General features: G+C 42.9%; 1 protein-coding gene across 16 annotated transcripts in view; it reads left to right on the top strand.

The window, feature by feature from the left end:
• Positions 1-18,234, top strand: part of nrxn2b (neurexin 2b) — a 592,634-nt gene that overhangs the window by 534,019 nt on the left and 40,381 nt on the right. For all 16 annotated transcript variants that reach the window (XM_053343297.1, XM_053343296.1, XM_053343295.1 and 13 more), the window contains one exon: positions 12,291-12,462. In XM_053343297.1, coding sequence (XP_053199272.1) covers positions 12,291-12,462 — 172 coding nt within the window. The remainder of the gene's footprint in view (positions 1-12,290; positions 12,463-18,234) is intronic.

The following is an 18,234-nucleotide window of genomic DNA, read 5'->3' as shown; positions in this document are numbered from 1 at the left end:
GCAACTCATGTTACTTTCAAGCAAATCAAATGCACTGGTAGAGAGTGAAATACACTCTGTTTGGATTGTGGAATCAATTTGGTGTGTCTGACACTTAAGGTCTGATTCCTCAAGTGTAACCCAGTTGTTTGTTCAACACAAACAGACTCTCTTTAGTTCTGTGTCGGGTTGAACTGTTTTTGTTTTAGTCTATTTTTGGATGTGTTTGTCGGGGACTCGTCTGGCTCAAACATACATCTGATGGCTGGGAGATTCCTCTTGATACCTTAGAAAAGTGTGTGTGTCTGCCTTGTTTGCTTGTTGCCTTAGCAACCTAAGCCATGAGGATTCATTGTCTTGATGAAAAAATATAACTCTGTCTGGACTTCTGTTAATATAATCCAAAAAGACAGATTTTAGCTGTTATTTGATGAACTTGAAATGCGTTGAATATGCATCACATGTACACCTACATACAGATGTGGAAGAAACCTGATTCTAAATTAGGTTTTCTATACCTTTTAAGCTACTGCATTATCTCAACCTAACTCTATCTCAGTCATGATACCTGCTCTGTAGCCTTTGTAGCCAGTAAATTCAGATTATCTCAACCTAAACTGTCGATTAATCATACAAACTCACTTCTCTTATACAGAAGCACAAAAGCAGAAGCAGGCAGATCAGTTTTACGCCTGGAGCGCTCTAACTGGACACTGGCCTTAACAGCCACGGACAGAACAAGCTTTTCAGTCAGTGCTCGACAGATGTGAGTCCAACAACCCGAGGCTAGGAGAGGTGATTGGTGGGGGGGGGGGGGTCTTGACATGAAACAGCATGTCAGGACTTGTCCACCTAATAACAGAATATTTAACGGCCAAACCCGTAATTGTAGCCTTCAACATGAGTGAAAACCTGCCTGATAGAAGTCATTTTATTCTCACTTTTACAATCTGTGCCCACCTACAGTATGGTTAATGGTAGGGAAGTATCATAGTAAGGCAAATAAAATATGGTTTGGGTTATGCAACTACAAGACCTTGTTAATGGCACATAATCATCCAATATAAATGTGATCCCTGTTACTAAGAACTGTACAATATAAGCTTCACAATTGTGGGGTTTAAAGCGGGGTTGTCGGATTGGCTTGCATGTGATTGTACAGGTGCACCTAATAAGCTACACGCAGATGTAGGCAGACACACACCAGAAAAAGGGATTATGGTATCAGATTTATCCCTCACTCAGTGATTTGCTTGAAAACAACATGTGCACAGTGCGCGCACGTCGGCGAACAGCAGTCAGCTCTACAGCGGCGCGGGAGAGACAGGAAGGGGAATGAAAGGACAACAAGGCAGACAGCCAGGGACGGAGAAAGAGATTGTGTTCGCTTTATCCATGTTTGCTCAGTTTAGCGCAGGGCAAATATTAGCCAGTGCGCTTGGCAGCCGTTCCTCTCTACTGGGCTTCAACCTCACACCCTGCCCACTGAGACTAGAAAGCCAGAAAGAGCACAGGGGAGAGGGAGAAAAGGTAGAGGAGAAAAGAGAGAGAGAGAGTGTTTGAGACAAGAGAGTTATCAGGGTAACAGATGGAGAGACTGCTAAAGTCAGGAAAGAGGAATTGAGCAGAGTGCAAATTATGGCAGAAAATAAAGAGAGTAAGAGAAAGTAGGAGGTAGAAAGAGAGCAATCAGATCAATCATCTGACAGTCTGCAGACCAAATCAAGACCAATCTTTTTCCTGTCATACTCAGAAGTATGTTTCATATCGGTGACTTCTTTATATAGATTTTCTTACTGCTACATTTAACAGTACATGTCTACTTCAGGTCCTTTGATGGAAGCACAGTGTGGCACTTCTTTTCCAGCTCTTGCTTTCAGAGTGTTTTTCTTTATCACGCCAGAAAAAGTGCACGGTTTAAGTCTGTCCAAAAACCCCCAGACTGTACAATATGTACCATCACTGTTTTCAATCGAAGGAGGTTTGGAACCAGAGAGAGGAGGAATAAGGGAGAAAGAAAACAGAAAACACATTCAGCCTCATGTGTGTGTGTGTGTGTGTGTGTGTGTGTGTGTGTGTTTTGTTTAGTTTTTTATTTGAAGCTCTGTTCTGCAGTGCCGAGAAAGGAAAAGAGACAAAGTAAGAGACGGAAAATGAGGCAGCAAGGACGGAAAGCGGAGACAAGTGGAGAAAACAATGGAGATAGAAAACACTTTGCTCTTGATTTCGTCCGAAGGTCACAGTCATTCCCTTCAATTTCGGCCAGCTGCCCGCCTCGTTTTTCCTCAACAGCGAGGCCCCGGCTGCCCCCTCTACACGCACGCACGCACGCACACACACACACACACCAAATTCAACATTAATACGCATGTCTCGCTCATAGCTACACACAGAGTCGCACAAAGTGTAAGAACATCAAAAAAGATTGTTTTTTCTATTTCCTCGACCAAACTGGCTCATCTCTTGTGTTCACTCAGTAATGTCCCATTTAAATGCATCAGAATTTATGAACATAATGCAACATTAAAAAACAAAGATCATGACTTACACTCGCCGTATTCTCCAAATAAACTTTGAATAGGGAACAAGGCCTTTTTTTCTGCTTTACGATATCCACACTCAAGGGTGAAGTGAGAGGAAACATTGGAAGCTGAAATAGATGAATCAAGTGGTGTTATTGAATAGATAACTGTGGAGTTGTGGGTAGAGGTCTTCACAGTTCCACTCTGTTATTATAGCTAGAGTCCAGGCCAGGACTCAATTATATTCAGCTGAATCATGTTTGGGTTGGATGTTGTTGTGGATCCAAGTAGACTTGGCTGGTCATGTGGTGGATCATACTGTAATCATCACAGAAATAAAGTGTTTTTTTAGGTGACTTTATATCCACTTATAGGGCATGTATTCCTTCTTTCTCCCCATGGCGCCTGCTTGTTAAATAGTGGAGCATCATGGTGCTGCCAGTTTATTTTGAACAATATCCAACTGTCTTCTGCTGTTGTATTTTATTGATTTATGCACATTGGTCGGTCTTTCAAAGATGCGTTTCAGTGCAGTGCCAATATTATGCACCCTTGAAGACCTCACCGAGGGTGAAAAGATGTTAATGTTTTAACAGTCTCGGATGGCCAGTCTGCAGCACATGAGGTCGAATGCAGCGCTTTAGTTCAGTTTCAAATCCACCATTTCACCTGTAGCAGATTGGAGCATAATGTAAGACTTTGAAATAAAGTGTTAATCAGCATTTAAGGATTAAGAAAGTATTTGAAGAACAATGTAACAATGTAGTAGCATGCTATTACTCTTTCAGGCCATGTGTATCTTCAGTATATTAGCCTTTATTGTTAAGGTTCATGCCTTAATTAGAGGAAATAGCATAGCGTTGATAATTTATTCATGCATTCATCTTTTTTTTGGCCTTTTTCCATCATGTAGTAAGACATAAATGTTAACACGGTGCCACAGAATTAACCCATACAATGTCAGAAAGGATTATTATTGCACAATGCTACTAAACAACAGGCAGATTAAGTCCAATACTCAAGCACTCAGCTATCTCATTTCACAGTTTGCTGACGAGATTTACGCTGGCAGGCAGAAGCCGATCTCACCTATCTTGTGTTTTTTTGACTTGATGCAACCTTTTCTCACGAGCCACACAATTTCCACTCCTGACTATCAACTCCCCCTCTGTCTCACTCAGATCACTCGCGAGAAGGTTGCGGATCAATCGGATTGTGCCAAATCCATGTTAGCAACTCCAGTCAACACTGTAATGAGTCTCGGGGGGGTGGGGAGCGAAAGAGCCGGTGATGAAGGCAGACAGATTAGAAAATTGAGAGAAAAGAAAAAAGGCAAAAGGGAAAGGTATAAAGCCAAAGTGAGAGAAATGATAATGGGGGACGTGTGAAGGTGAGGCATCAGCCAGTCAGTGCTGGAGAACATTGGGAATGAATTTGAAGCTGTTATTGCTTTATTAGGCAGCAAAGAACAAAACTGCCCGAAATGTGAAGTCATCAAAATAAAGTAAGACGCAGGACTGAATCCTGATAGTTTCCAATACTTTTCTAACTCTGATAAAACATCATGTTAGTAGTCATTACTCCGCTTTGTCTCTAGATAGGTTGTCAATATAAGCAGGTTTGGAATTATCTCCATATATTAGTGTTTAGTGAGCTGATGGATTATAGAGAGCTGATAAAGGAAAAGGATAATTGAATCTAAAAGAAAAGGATAAAAGAAAGCTGATAGGGAACATAAAGATCTTGTAAGCCTCTTTATCCCATATTAAGTCACCCAAATATCTACTAGTGTCCGGGCCCACCACGCCTTTTTGGTTAAGGGATGAAGGGTGGGCGGATGGACATCGATTACTACCGCCACACTAACAGAGGTTCTTTTCTGGCTTTTTGCCTCAAGGAATACACCCCCGCATCTCTAGCGTCATGCCTGTCTGCCCTTCATTCTCTTCTTTCTCTTACCACATCTTCCACTGGTATCCCACTTCTCCCTTTCAGTTCAATATGTACTCGTCTTTACGATTCCATCGCCACATCCTTCATTTTTCCATACCGATGTGTGTATTGTTTTTAAGTGACTCTTCCATCTCCTCCATCGTCCATCCATCTCCGGTTAGCGACTTGATGAGGTGCTCGATATGAAACGTCTTTGAAATATTCAGGTTTCGCTCGCGCGTCTCGATAGATTTAATCCGTCAGAACATATCTCTCAGGAGAAAGCGAGCCAGAGATGTAAACGATGATTGTATTTTAGCACTAAGGTGGCATATTCCCTCAATATAACCTCTGAGATTAGTTCATCTTTTCCCTGATAAGGCACCGAAAGGCAGACCGGCAACTCCTGGTAGATGCTTTAAGGTTACGTCTCACTTTTGTAAAGAAGGGGAGAAGTTCACTGAAGACCTGACCCACTGGACTTTATGGGGGGGTTTGGTAGGGGGCGCTGTAGCAAAACATAAATGTCAAAGGTTTGATAGTCACAGATATTGTAGCGATGAAAGTGTCCTTGTGGAGGAAGCTGTTGTCCTTCAGGTCTTTGTAAATTACAGCTATGTGCTATTTTATCTAGGTCACTGATTCACTAAACACTCACTCTAACCAGCATTTATTGACGCTGCTTTAAATTCTATTTTTATATGAAGAATTGATGTGATGACTACACTTAGCTACAATTATGATGACGTAATTTACTGTTTTGATTCTCTCTCTCATCAGCTGCATTTCCAGCTGCAACTGGCACTTTTTCATCAACGCTAAACAGCTAGCTGGTGAACATAAGGAAATAGTTGGAAACCAGAGCTAAAGGGTTTGTGAATATTGGATTTACACTTGTCACATGACCAGAGGCTCCAAATGAACGCTATTGCTGATCTGTGTCTACAACTAGGCAACCCTTTGCTGCCAACACATTGACTATGTTCATGACTATGTTTTAAGCACTGCAAAGCTCTCATGTAGATTTCAACCCTGAACTGACACCCACATTTACCCTCATGACTAATTGCACAATATCCCTTGACAGTGCTGACATTAGAGGGAAGCAAGGTTATTACTTGTCGTGGTGTCAGATGACCTGAAGCAGTCAGCGTACCACCATTTTCACAAGGACACATATTAGCATTGAGTTTTCACATTTTTATTTAATTGATTAAATGTAAAATAATGTCATATTGTACATTGAGAAAAATATGACACAAAGCAGCTACACCCTATTTCTCATTGTGTACAATCAGTTGGACACCGGCCAGTAGGAAAGTGCATACATATATCCTGTGTGTGTGTGTGTGTCCATCAGCTTTCTACAGCCATTTAAACAAGGCCTTGTTGTGGGCAGGGCTCAGCGTAACCTCGCTCAAGGACGTTCCCATGTTTGCATAGTACACCTGCGTGGGAGCGGGTAGGTTAGGCGAAATTCAACAGGTGTGATGGTCATTGAGCTGAAGGACACCATCCATCACCAGCCTCTCTGGTACACACCATCCTAGAATCAACTGTGTGTGTGTGTGTGTGTGTGTGTGTGTGTGTGTGTGTGTGTGTGTGTGTGTGTGTGTGTGTGTGTGTGTGTGTGTGTGTGTGTGTGTGTGTGTGTGTGTGTGTGTGTGTGTGTGTGTTGTGTTAATAAGTCATGCGTGTGTTGTTTTTCTAAGATCGGAGGCTGCCACAAAGTGAAAGAAGAGTTTTGGCGCTCACTGACAACATAATCAGGATTATAGAGGATGATGTTTGTGTTGATTTATTTTTCCCCCCTCACACCTCCTTTAGCATAAATGTCGCTTCCCTCTGCAGTATTTTGGCTCGCCGCCAGTGTGTATGTACTCCAGGACAAATGGGCAAGCCCAGTGTGAGTCATGCTTGGATGGGAGACTCAGATTCAGATACGCACACACACTCACACACACACCACATCTATCTAACTCATCGATTTTTCAATGAGATGTGATTCTCCGTTAGAGCGGCCCGCTCGTCGTTGTCAGAGCAGGAAAGAACGGATAGCCGTGACCACAGTCGCTGGAATAGAGGCAAAGAAAAGAAAGAGTGAAGGGGGAGGGGGCGGGGAGGAGGGGGATAAAGTGCTATTAAGATGAGGTAGGGGGGGCAACTTCCTCAAGGTGACTGCCTGAGATCACAGCAAACACATACAAATGAGTTGGCTGAGCAGAAACACAGAGAAGGGGTGGTAACTGAAACCAAGCACACACCCCCTCCACCAAAATCCAAAACAACACATGGAGCTCCGTCTGCATTTCCTCTTTATGTACTAACCATGTGCCATTTTTACTGATTGCAGAGGGCTAGATAACAGTATTCCTGATCCAAAATGGCTGTTTGCCTATAGTCTCCTCCTCCTCTCTCTCACAGACACTCGGAAGACGCTAAGTGAACGGACAGTGGCTGATTTAGCCGACGAGGAGTCTACACGTTACGCAACAGCCTATTTCTCCTTACATAACGCTGCAGTTTGAGAGGAGCAGATTAGCCCCACTGTACTGTTCTCTGTGTAGCCGATTCCACACTCGATCTCCTCTCGCAGGCATTATGCATACATGTTGACAAGCTGATTAGCTGCACAGAGCCAGAATTACCCTCTAAAGGGAGATGCAGAGATACTATATATGCGGGTATATGAGACTCAGTGGGATATGTTACAAAAATACTCCCCAATATTAATCTGGAACTGAGAATAGCACATAGAATGTAGCATGAATGCAGAAAAGCCTGGATATAAGTTGAAATGCTCCACTCCAGCTGTAACACTATGAAATATTAAGCTGCCTTACACCACTTGGAAGTGTCAGATGTATGTATGTGTGTGTGTGTGTGTGTGTGTGTGTGTGTGTGTGTCTGTGTGCACCCATAGAAAAAAATAAAATTGATTGCTTTTGGTTGGGCATCCAGTAAAAAATCTATTTATCAGTCATTTCTCTCCATGCTGCTCCACTGGCTGATTCATAAGCTAATAAATACTGCAGCTCGGCACACTTACACTGCTGTGTCAAGTTAGGCTAAAGCAGATACAGGCTGTGATAGATCATTATTGGGGAAATGAGTAAGAAGCTGATGAATAGTTTGCATTTCCATCACCAACGGGACTATTAATATGAAATCTGCCAAAGCAAATCACCAGCGTCAGCAAATTCCTTCACCGGTCAGCCTCATTCCTGGACCGTTTTCTTGAAGCCTGTTGATAAAGCAAAATGCAAAATACGTTGAGTGATTTAAACAACCGGAGCTGGATCTGTCAAGAGTCTCACTGAATCCAGCAGCTGCAGCAGCATCTCTGTTGTTCCTCTGCGTTCTCCTCTTTCTAACTCACTTGTTTGTCTTATGTATCAGATCTGAGAGGGAAATGCAGGAACACAATGAGGAAATGCAAATAGATTAAGTGTGTGTGTGTGTGTGTGTGTGTGTGTGTGTGTGTGTGTGTGTGGAGGAGAAGCTGTAGGGGGTGTTTCCACAAAAAAAAAAAAAGAGCGCCATGATTAAGCTGTCTTCTGTCTATAAAGAAATGAAACCAAGAAACAAATCCTTCAAAAATGCATTCGTATTCCCCCTTTGCCCCCCCCCCCCCCCTTTTCTTAATTGACTACCAGTGTGTGCAAGCAGAGAGAACTAAATCTTGACATCTTCAAAAGGAGCTTTGATCTCAAAACACCTTGAGGCCCTGGAGGATCATCAAGGTTCCCTCTGTCCTTTTTATCACGCAGTGTTTCTCTCTGCCCCCTTGCTCCTCCTCCTCTTCCTCCTCCTCTTCCTTTTCTGCTCGGCGTGATCAGCTAGAGCTCTCTGAGGCTGCCTGATAACCCTGATATGCACACGCCGACTGCAGCCTTGTTCTGGCGTCCCTCATTCTCATTCCGCTCTCGCCGGCAGCGTTTACCTCAACGCGCTCCCGCACTCTGCAAGGTCATGTTGAAATATTTCAGATGGAAAATTCTCTCCGTATTCCAGCACTACTCTTTTTTTGTTCCTCATCTGTGGCTGCTGCTGCACACAATTCCGAAGGCAATTTCTTTGTCTTTGAACAGAAAAAAAAGAAAGCAGAGACGCTAATGAGAAGATTACACACACTTTTTTTTAAATTATTGGCAGATAAACTCTGTCTTAAAAATGACTGTTTTGTGAGAACCTGATCAGCAGTTTCTACTCTGCAGAAACATCTTTTTTTTGTTGTTGTACTGAGATCAGAGATATTTGGCAAGGATGGCAAGTTTGTGCTTGAGTAATAACAAAGATATTCAAGTAGAAATCTTTTGAAAAATGTGAAGTTTTTCCTAACTAGTGTTGTGTTCTCGTCAGATGAAACTTTCCTTGAAGAAACGCAACCCAACCAAAAGAGATTTTTGATTTGCAGAGCGGATCAGTGGAAACTCCGATCCAATCTAGTCTGGGAGCATCTCCCTCAACCTCCCACCATTGAATACTGTTTAATTGAACTCAGTGACTCAAAGAGATGCCGTCTTCCCCAGGCACTGGAAGTTTTAATGGAACGGAATTGAAAATGTATCATAAAGCAGAGCTCTTTGCCCCTAGCCCACTGTTGTAGACCCCCTACCTACACCACCGATTGACCCACAGACAGAAAAGCAAGATGAGCTAACCTTTGGATAAAAGAGCAGAAACGTTACATTCTTATTGGTGACATTAGCCGACAGCTGCAGCAGATTAAGGGCTGCTAAGCAGTAGTTTAGAAGCTGTGGTGTTTAAAGAGCAGCCAGGGCTTATTGTCAGTTACCTACCAGTCCCTTCATTTCAACGTTGCAGGCTTGACTGCTTCTAGTCATTCAGAGTTTTTTTTTTTTCCTTCTGTTTCCAGAGATATGTTCGCTTAAGGGAAATGGCCATTAAAATGTCATTACCGCTACACTAAAATCATTTTTAAAAAAGCACTGGTTCCCAGCGGCTTCCCGTCGTAATGGGCTCAATACTTTCCCTCAGCACCAGGAAGAACCCTAATGTTGCGGAACACAAATGCTAATCTCTCTGTAAATATCACTCAAATTCACTCTCCCTTCTGCTTTTCCGACTAATAGCACGGATTCATTCTGCTTTGCCCTGGTAAATTAAATTAATTCACCAAGCAAAGGTGTTATGATTATTCTAAGCTTCCCAGTGCGTGGGCTGTAATGGAGATGATCCCGGCATTTCCGCTCCAACCAAAAGCTCCTAGCTTCGCCCTCTATGCTTTGTTTTTTTTCCTTGCTGCAGTATCTCAAAGGTATCAATAGTCAAAGCTTTGATTAAATTTTCATTCACGTGCGTCTCGCTAATCTCTCTCTGATACTATTCATATTCATGTCTCAGGATCAATACTGGAATTTTCGGCATGCGCGGGGAGAGAGCGGGCTGAAAGACTGCGAGGGTCAGTCCATAACACGAATCAATTGATTAAGTGCCTAAGAAGCTGGAAGCACTTTGCCATTTGAGACGTTCAACCTTATTTGTACAATGAGATCATTGGTCAAGCAGTCCATCAAGCCTCCACTCCTCGAAAACTCACCCAAGCCTAACTTAGTTCTGCTCTTCATTGAGGAGCTGCATCCATTTCCTGTTCTGCGATTGTTTATGCTGTTGATCCCCTCTACGGCTTTCATCACGGCCACCAGCACTTCCACTTGAAGCACAATTTGAGCATGCTCAATTAATACCCTAATCGCAGTTGTCATCAGTTCATGGCGATTCTGTGGCCTTGGCTGAATACTGTAACCACTTTCCACACGGCACCAAAAAGTGGTTGGGATGCACATAAATTTGGCTGTGATTATACCACTCATTAACTTACTGTACAACCTCTGCACTTATTTACTCAATTAACTTGCTATTTTAAGTTCTGTTAACATTGGGGTGGTTTATTTTCCTTTTTTAAATACTTAATTATCCATGAATAATGGAAAATCCGCCGCCAGCCAAAGCCACGCGCTCACCTCTGAATATCTCAGCATACGAACAGTGGCAGAATAAATGCACATAGCTAATTAGGTAATGGAATCGATGAGGCTGTCCTGGATGCACGGCTGCAACGGGAAGATAGCAAGTGTGCAAAAGTGACCCCCCCCCCAAAATGAGCTCGACCTGTAGTGACACCCAGGAAGTGTTCCTGCCAGCAGTATGGACAGCAGGGCAGCTACTGCTTAAGATCTCTGGGCTTGTGCAGAATACAACCGCAACACAAGATTTACTGGCAGACAGAGAATTTGTGTGTAATGGTGCTGTCTGGTATGTCTGTTTCTCTCTCTCTCTCTCTCTCTCTCTCTCTTTCTCTCTCTCTCTCTCTCTCTCTCTCTCTCTCTCTCTCTCTCTCTCTCTCTCTCTCTCTCTCTCTCTCACACCCTCATGCTATGCCTCTCCGGCAGACTGTAACTCTGTAAATGACTTTGACCTTTCCTGGGACTGAGGACAGGAACCGCAGAGGGAGAGGGGAGAGATGGCGGGAGATGAGAGTAGAGTAGGCGGTTGACTGTAATAAACTCGAAGCAGTGGGCGGCTGTCAACACTAATAGATGGGAGAGGGGAGGGGGGTCACCGGGTTGATGAATACTAAAGGTGCCTGAGTCCTCAACAAGTACTCTGTTCTTTTCCAGGCTGATGTGTGTGAGATGTGATGCTCAAAGCATCATCACACTACAGGCAGTAAGGGCCTTTTTGGTCACTCAAGGCAAATATATGTTGGTTTTTGCCAGGCAATGTGCTGCTTTTATCATGTTACAGTTACAACAATTGATTGAGGAGCTGCAAATGATAATTGTCCATGCATAGCTATGCCACGCATGGACAGTTATCATTTATACATCAATTGTTACTGTTTAGGTGACTATTAGATTCACAAATATAGACACAGTGTTGTTCTGATGGGTTAATTAGAGTCTTCCTCCAAAAGTGTTTCATGGTCCTTGTTAAATAGACAGAGTAGTAGAACATTTTTGTCATTAGTTTAGCGGATATTTGATCACAAAAAAGTCAAGGGATCACCAAAGTCAATGTATTCCATTCTATAGGAATCTTGAATATAATGCCAATCGACAATATTTGTTGAGATATATGTGTTTGGAGCAAAGTGGTGGGCCAGCTGACTGTCTGATATTGCCACCCCACTAGCAGCATGGCTAAAAATACTCCATATCCTATTATTAAAGGTCCCAGTGCAACCCATTAATTGATGATAAGGTATCAAACTTCCTTTATGTGTTTTTTTCTTTTGAGGCAGGATGTTGGGGAAATTAGACAGTGAGAAATCAATCATAAGTGTAATCCAATGAGCTGTTACTTATGGAGAGAAAGGCAGGTTGGTCTGATATGGATGGACAGACAGGAAAAAACGTGTGATAACTTGGTTGGACTTTTTTGTTTACACCTGGTTCCAAAGGCTATTTTTTCCAGGAAAATAAAGTTTCAGAGGTTAAAAGTGCAATTGTGTAGGATTTAGTGGCATCTAGTAGTGAGGTTGGAGATTGTAACCAACTGAATAACCCCTCCACTCAAGCCTTACCCTCCAAGCAAATAGAAAAACTCTGTGGAAGAGGCTTCCTATGTAGATGTAAAGGGCTCATTCTAAGGTGACAAAAACACAGTGAGCATTGTTTTCATGGGATTATACACTAACAAACATACCTATAAATATACTCCATTTCTGCCAATGCATCCTCCTAAATCTTACATGTTGGTCCTTTTTAAAATGCAGCAAATGTGAAGCTGTGAAATATGTCTGGAATGTGTTTGTGAATCCTTGTTTTTTGTTTTTTTCCTCTGTGCTGGTACATTCTTCTCACAATGTTCTCTGTCCTGCCATGTCCACAGGAAAGGGGAAAGATCGGCGTGATCTTCAACGTGGGAACAGACGACATAATCATCGAGGAGAGCGCGGTGATGGTGAGCGACGGCAAATACCATGTGGTGCGATTCACACGCAGCGGTGGCAACGCCACACTACAGGTGGACAACCAGCCCGTCATCGAACGTTTCCCCTCAGGTAGGAACATGGGCCCTGATCTGGGGTCTGAGGGAGGTATTGTTATCAGGGTAGTACCTTTACAGTATTGAATCATGTGGAAAACACAATGGAGAGAGAAAAAGAAGCTTTGGAAAAGAAAAATGATTATTTAATTCAATCCCCCATGTTCCACCAAAAGTGATTTTTTTTTAAAGAACATTCTGTGAGGGTTCTGGTTTATTTATCATGACATTCATATTTAGAGCACGCCTGCATTATTCTAGGTGATTAAGTCAGGTTCTAGTCTGAAAAGCAGGAAGAGCCAAGCAGCCTTCCTCAGGCAAGCAATCTCCCATCTAAGAGCATCCAGCTCTCTGCAGTTAGTCTACCATTGTAGCTCCTGGCACTGTGAAAGCCAGCGCTGAATCGAGGCCAGCAAAATGTGAATATGCCAGCCAGGTATGGTTGGTGCGCTCAGATCTTGGGCAGCATACAGAGGGAGGACACTTCATGCTGGGAAAGTACGTGGAGGTGTTTATAAGTCATGCCTCAGCTCCAAGATAAACAGACGCAGCATCATTTACACATACAGACTCTAAAGGAGGGCAAACATCCGATGAGTCACTGCTGGGAGCGTGCTAATTCCCCCCGCTTGTTGTTTAACCATAATCATGCTATTCTATTTGGGCCTGAATTATAAGGCTATTTTTGGTCGTGCTGAAGCTCTCACTTAATTTCTCTCTCCATTGTGCTTCCCCTTTGTTCATTGTTGTTCAAAGGAAGACATTTTGTGTTCCCGACACGAGTTTGCATTTGTTAACCACCAGGCTAAGCCAGGCTGTCTGCCTGCCTGTGGTAGGTATTAATGATCACATGAAGAACTAATATAGTAAATACAAAAACAGGAGGGTTTTTAGAAAGCCCAGAGGCACTGGCACATTCACGAATCTGCTAGTATTCTGATTCTACATTGACATAGTTGGACTTGTAAATCACCGTCCCCGCTGAGGTCAGTGCGCTCCATCTCTGTTATCTGAAAGCACCGTCTATGTGTCGTCATTGTTTCAAACAGCAGGGAGAGTGCTGTTAATGTGGCCATGATATTTACTCTAGCTGACATATACAGCAGTGGGACCGTGACATTCTCTGTCACAGCAGTGATCCCTTATTTTGAGGCTTTGTTTTGGCATTGAGAAAAGTGTATTCTCTGGCTCATCCATCAGCACAGCGAGGCCGGACTGAGGGGCATGCATCACAGCCAGAGGAGGAAGCGCCCTGTGACAGTTCACTCTTTTCAGTTGTTATTATGATGGAAATGCAGCCCTTTTCGTGACAGCAATGCACTCCAAAGAGGGAGCCTTCATCTAACAATAGCACTAACCACTCAGAAAATAACAGCAGAGCAGCCTGTTCACATTGACAAGTCAGTGTCATCATGCAAGTCTGTGTTTTGTTTCTTAAAGAAACATTAATGCATCCATATTGTATTCTTTTTATTCCTCTTCCCTTCCGCCCTCCTTACTGCTGCTGTCGTCCTCGTCAAACATCACTTTCCTTTTCCTCTGCTGATCAAGAATTGAAGAGTGTTATTTTGTTGTTGTTTGTTAGTTTACTAGATGAGTTTTGAGCACTTGGGGGCTGGAGCCCGTCTGAAGTTTTAGAAGGTTATGGAGACTAAGGGAAGGAAATGGTTGGGACTAGCAAGTCAGTGTGTAGAGTAGCTTTGATTCATTTATGTGAGCTAGATACACTCCAAGTATTTTTGGGCACCGGCTTTGAAGGCTCCAGCACCCGCTTTGAAGGTTCCAGTCGTCATCGTCTGGCGGGGCGGCGTCCTGGGGAAACAGAGATGTTACACATTAGGAAAGCAAAACCTCGGATGAGGCTGAGGCACAAAAGGGCGGAGGAATACGTAGGGGAGCGAGTGAGCGAGGGATGAATGGAGGTTGTGGGGATGGCAACTTCCTAACTGAGACAGGAGGTGTGCGAAAAGAGAGAGTAAGATTTTATTTTGTAGAGAAAAGGAAGAAAAAGGGGGAGCTCCCTCACTGGAACAAGTTCCTGTGACCCAGATGGGAGATTAAATCATCCTCTGATTCTATAAACAGGACAAAATACTCACTATATTGAAATGCATTCAAACCTGCCTCATTTTCTTGATGCTTATAACACATAATAGTCATGTTGTCCCCATGGAATTCTGAAAAAACATCTTAAAAATGTCCATGTTGCCAGATTTAGAAGAAAGTAGTCATGAAAGATGCCTCCAACGGGGGGGCCCTCCATGAGGTGTTACAGGTGCCAAATTTGTCTCAGCCTTCAAACAAAACGAGGACGCACCGTTTCCTGTGAAATCTCCTTCCCCAAAGGGACTGCTGTGACCCACATCAGGCAGTCTCATTGGGACGCCATTGCAGTTTAGAGGCTTGTCTAATACTTGTGCATACAGTGCTTGCACGCGGGATTTCATTTTCTTGTAGACCACGGCCCAAGAACACGGTTCCCAGAGGAGAGGAAGGACAAGGACGGTAGAAATAACAGAGAATACATATGTTACCCCTCATGAAAAAGACAGCAACGGGGTATCTTTCTATATCTTTCCCCCCTACACACACACACACACACACACACACACACACACACACACACACACACACACTATTATTAGCCTAAATGTGTTAAATTCAGAGTAGTGTGTGTGTGTGTTGCTTTCCATGTGACGCCGGGGCTTGCCAACAGCATGCTTATAAACAGAAGGCCACGGCAAGGTGATGATTTGGAGAGACAGGATGTTGACAGCAAACATGGTCGTCACGGGTCAGGCACATTCTAACAGCAAAGCAACACGTCTCCTGATGACCCAAGAAGTGATGTTTGTCGTCCCCCTGGGGAGCGCGCATCTGTGGGTGTTTTGGCCCGTGTCTGATTCAACGTGCGAGAGTACACACATCCAACTGCGTGCATGACAAAGTGCATCATGTGTGTGTATGTGTGTGTATGTGTGTGTTTGTGTGTGTTTGTGTGTGAATGTATGCATTTGATGGACAGAGAGCAGACAAAAAGTGTCAGAGGAGTGCCCAGCCAGCTAATCCAGTGTGTCAGGTGTCCCCAGTGGGTCCTGAAGCAACAGTTATTGGCCCACCCCAACCATCCCACATTTCCAAAATGGCAGACTCAATAAAAAAAGTGCCCCCGTGTTCACACCGAACACCTCAACCTGGCCACAGATAAACAGGCAGATGTTACCAGCAGTGCCATACGGGCTATAATTGTACAATTTCACACCCGATTCCCTTTATTTACTGGTCATCTGCTGTGAGGAAGGCAGCAGATCTGATGTGGATAATTGTTTAGTCTGAAGTAGTTTATTTACAATTTTATACCATCGCCCTGAAGAATATTCACTTGTGATTGGCTGACGGCTGTTTATTATTATTCAGATAAACACATAGCCAGGACATTGCAGCCTCATCAGTGTTCTAAATTAAAATTCATAGCTGAACCGCTGCTGGTTTGAGCTGTGACCAGGCTAAATCTTCTTCTTATTAGAGTTGTAGAGCGACATTTATTCCCGGGGAGATTCTTTTGGAGAGCGTTTTATCACAGAATCTGATCTTAATAAAAACACTTACTCAGGATAATCCACTCTGACCCATGTGGTGATTGAAACTGAACACACAATGCAGAAGTAAGGTATTCTTATTCCTCAATAACCTGAAAACAAGACGAAGACATTCTTACTTTGACAAATAAAACTAACTTTACTTGGTCTAATGTTAACTAACTCTAGATAGATATTGCCATGCGCAGTAACTGATATTACTGAGTCAGTGTGTAGATTGCTCCTCTGATTCTGCTGCCGTTACACTACATTTAGCATTTACCATTATCTGGTAATTGCAAGTTTTGGCCTCAGTGGCTGCTGCTCAGCGAAAGTTACACAGGCTAACTATAACACTTTAATTACTAATCTAAAGTACTTTTCTTTAACATCAGTGCATCTCTGCATTGTGTTCCTGCATGTCCACCAACAATCAACTACTAGCAGCATCTGTCCAAAATGATCAGTATGTGCATGTGCTCCTCCATTCTCATCCTTTTTCTTCCCCCAGCTCTACAGTTCTTCTCCTCAACCCCTAACTGATCATGATGTTCAGACACTCAAAGTGGAGGTCAGATTTAGCGAGTGGGGGCCTGCTACAGCATTAATCCCCCTCTAAGAAGGAGCCAGCCGCCCTTCCAGTAGCTTCTGCTTCCAAAAGAATCCGACTAGGGAGAAAGAAAGTGCTTCTTGGGAGAAAATGTCCCTGAGTGGTGAAGGGAGGTGTGTGTGTGTGTGTATGTCTTTGTGAGGTGTGTGTGTGTGGGGGGGGGGGGCTAAGTGGCTGTCTGTATCACTTTTCTGTTTAGATGCTGAATATTACAGTTTTTCTCAGCTGCTTTGGCTCAATTCAAAGTTGTCAAAACATTATGTAAAAATTCTTTACAACACTTTGTTCAATGTGCACAACAGAAAAATAATTTCTCCTTCTTTGTTACTATTTGCCAATGTTTTAGCACATTTAGGCATATTACTCAGTTCAATTGTCTGAGTTAAACAATTATTGGTTGCCAAATAGTTTTACTCTCAAAAATATGTGAAAATTATTTCATTGTGTAAGTCACCACATGCAGAATAGATCATCTAATTGTCTAAATCTGCTGAGCCATGTTTCATTAATTGCACTCATATGCAGCGGCCATGAAGTCTGTTAAATTGATAAATGGTCAGACTCGAACTTTACTTCCGAATGAGATTTTTCTCACATCTTGGATCAACCGATGGTACTATGGGGCCAGAACTGCAGCAGTTAGATTTTGGCATTGAATATAAAGTTTGGCATTGAAACCAAAACCTGAACTGAAAAAAAGGAAACATTGGCATTGGAACAGTTGTATTGGAAAAAAAGTTGTACTGGCACTGAAACAGGTTCCACTGAAAAATAAAACACAGGCATGGAGACATTAGAGCCAGCAGTAAATCACCATAGAGCTGCTCAGATCAGTTCATCAGAACACTTCCCCCCCGGTATGAAGACGTTGGACTCAGGATGCTGCTGTGAGATGTCTAGCTGGTCTCAGAAACATTGCAGCAGATTTGCAAAAAGGCATTATTTGGATAAACTAACTACATATTGGGAATCTAAACGGTCACTTTCTTGCCTGAAAACATATTAAAACTTAAAATGACATGTAAACAGTCCTATAGCATACATACATGACAACAGCAAACAGTGACAGACACAAATCTGAAGATTGACATTAAGAAACACATCATAATGCAAAATATATCAAAATAAAATAACTTTTTAAAATTGCCATTCATTTATTCATTTCTCAGTTCTAGTGTTTCAATGCCAATGTTTCCTATTTCAGTTCAGGTTTTGTTTTCAATGCCAAAATGTAACTGTCGCTGCTCTGGCCCCGTGTGGCACATGCTGTCCTACTAGCTTACAGGTGTAAGTCACGGCTGAAGCATACAGGATGATGCTCCCCCTGTTGCATTAGGTGTGAGGTTGATGATCTGTGGCCAAACAGACAGAAGCGACAGGATGTCCCCTGAGTCCAGCACTGTAACTTTATTTTATGACTACACTGCTGCACACAGTCAACCAATGTTTTCTTTCAATTTTCTTTTTTTTTCTGTTTACTGCACTGGTCTGCTCGTTTACTTTACTAACTGGAATGTGAAATCTTGTACTCTAGAAGTCAGTGTCTGAAGAGTATTCACTTAGATACACAATAACAGTCAGTAAGCTTCAGAAACAGTAA

Source organism: Scomber japonicus, chromosome 22, assembly GCF_027409825.1.
Source record: "Scomber japonicus isolate fScoJap1 chromosome 22, fScoJap1.pri, whole genome shotgun sequence".
Classification (NCBI taxonomy): Eukaryota; Metazoa; Chordata; class Actinopteri; order Scombriformes; family Scombridae; genus Scomber; species Scomber japonicus.
This window is presented reverse-complemented; position numbering and strand designations above follow the sequence as displayed.